Genomic DNA, 478 nt, shown 5'->3' on the forward strand with positions numbered 1-478 from the left:
CGCCCCCCACTCACAGATATAATAATACGTCTCCCCAGGCCTGAACTCGAAGCCCAGTGAGAAGGGGGTGAAGCGTTGGATCTTTTCGGAGAACCGAACCGGGACGAAGGGAGCGAAGGGATTTTTGCACTCCCAGCGTTTGAAGGCGGCCGGACCCTCGGAGCAGCGCCGGAACCCGTCGGCGTCCACCATGAAGAGCGTGAAGCTCTCGGGCCGGGCGGTGGGGGCCGAGTAATGAGGGCAGTAAATGTCCAGGTGGTCATTGATGGACACTTGGATGGAATAATCGTCCTGCAGGAACCTGGGCGGGGGGCGGCGGCCCCGAGAGACCCCCGTCATGGAAGGGGGCCGGCATCCCTGAGACCCCCCCCATATAAGGGGGTCAGACATCCCTGAGAGACCCCGTCCATGGAAGGCGGCCGGCGGCCCCGAGAGAACCCCCCCCCATATAAGGAGGTCAGCATCCCCGAGAGACCCC

At 63.4% G+C, this 478-nt stretch overlaps 1 protein-coding gene across 1 annotated transcript; it reads right to left on the reverse strand.

Moving 5' to 3' along the window:
* Nucleotides 1-6: 6 nt before the first annotated feature.
* LOC104916393 (ephrin-A4-like) lies at nucleotides 7-394 on the reverse strand (the record flags this gene model as incomplete). The annotated part of the gene is made up of 1 exon (XM_010727435.3): nucleotides 7-394. A coding segment is annotated over exon 1 (384 nt), but the record flags the coding sequence as incomplete, so codon positions are not given.
* Between the last annotated feature and the right edge of the window lie 84 nt (nucleotides 395-478).

Source organism: Meleagris gallopavo, unplaced genomic scaffold (assembly GCF_000146605.3).
Source record: "Meleagris gallopavo isolate NT-WF06-2002-E0010 breed Aviagen turkey brand Nicholas breeding stock unplaced genomic scaffold, Turkey_5.1 ChrUn_random_7180001889554, whole genome shotgun sequence".
In the NCBI taxonomy this organism is placed as follows: Eukaryota; Metazoa; Chordata; class Aves; order Galliformes; family Phasianidae; genus Meleagris; species Meleagris gallopavo.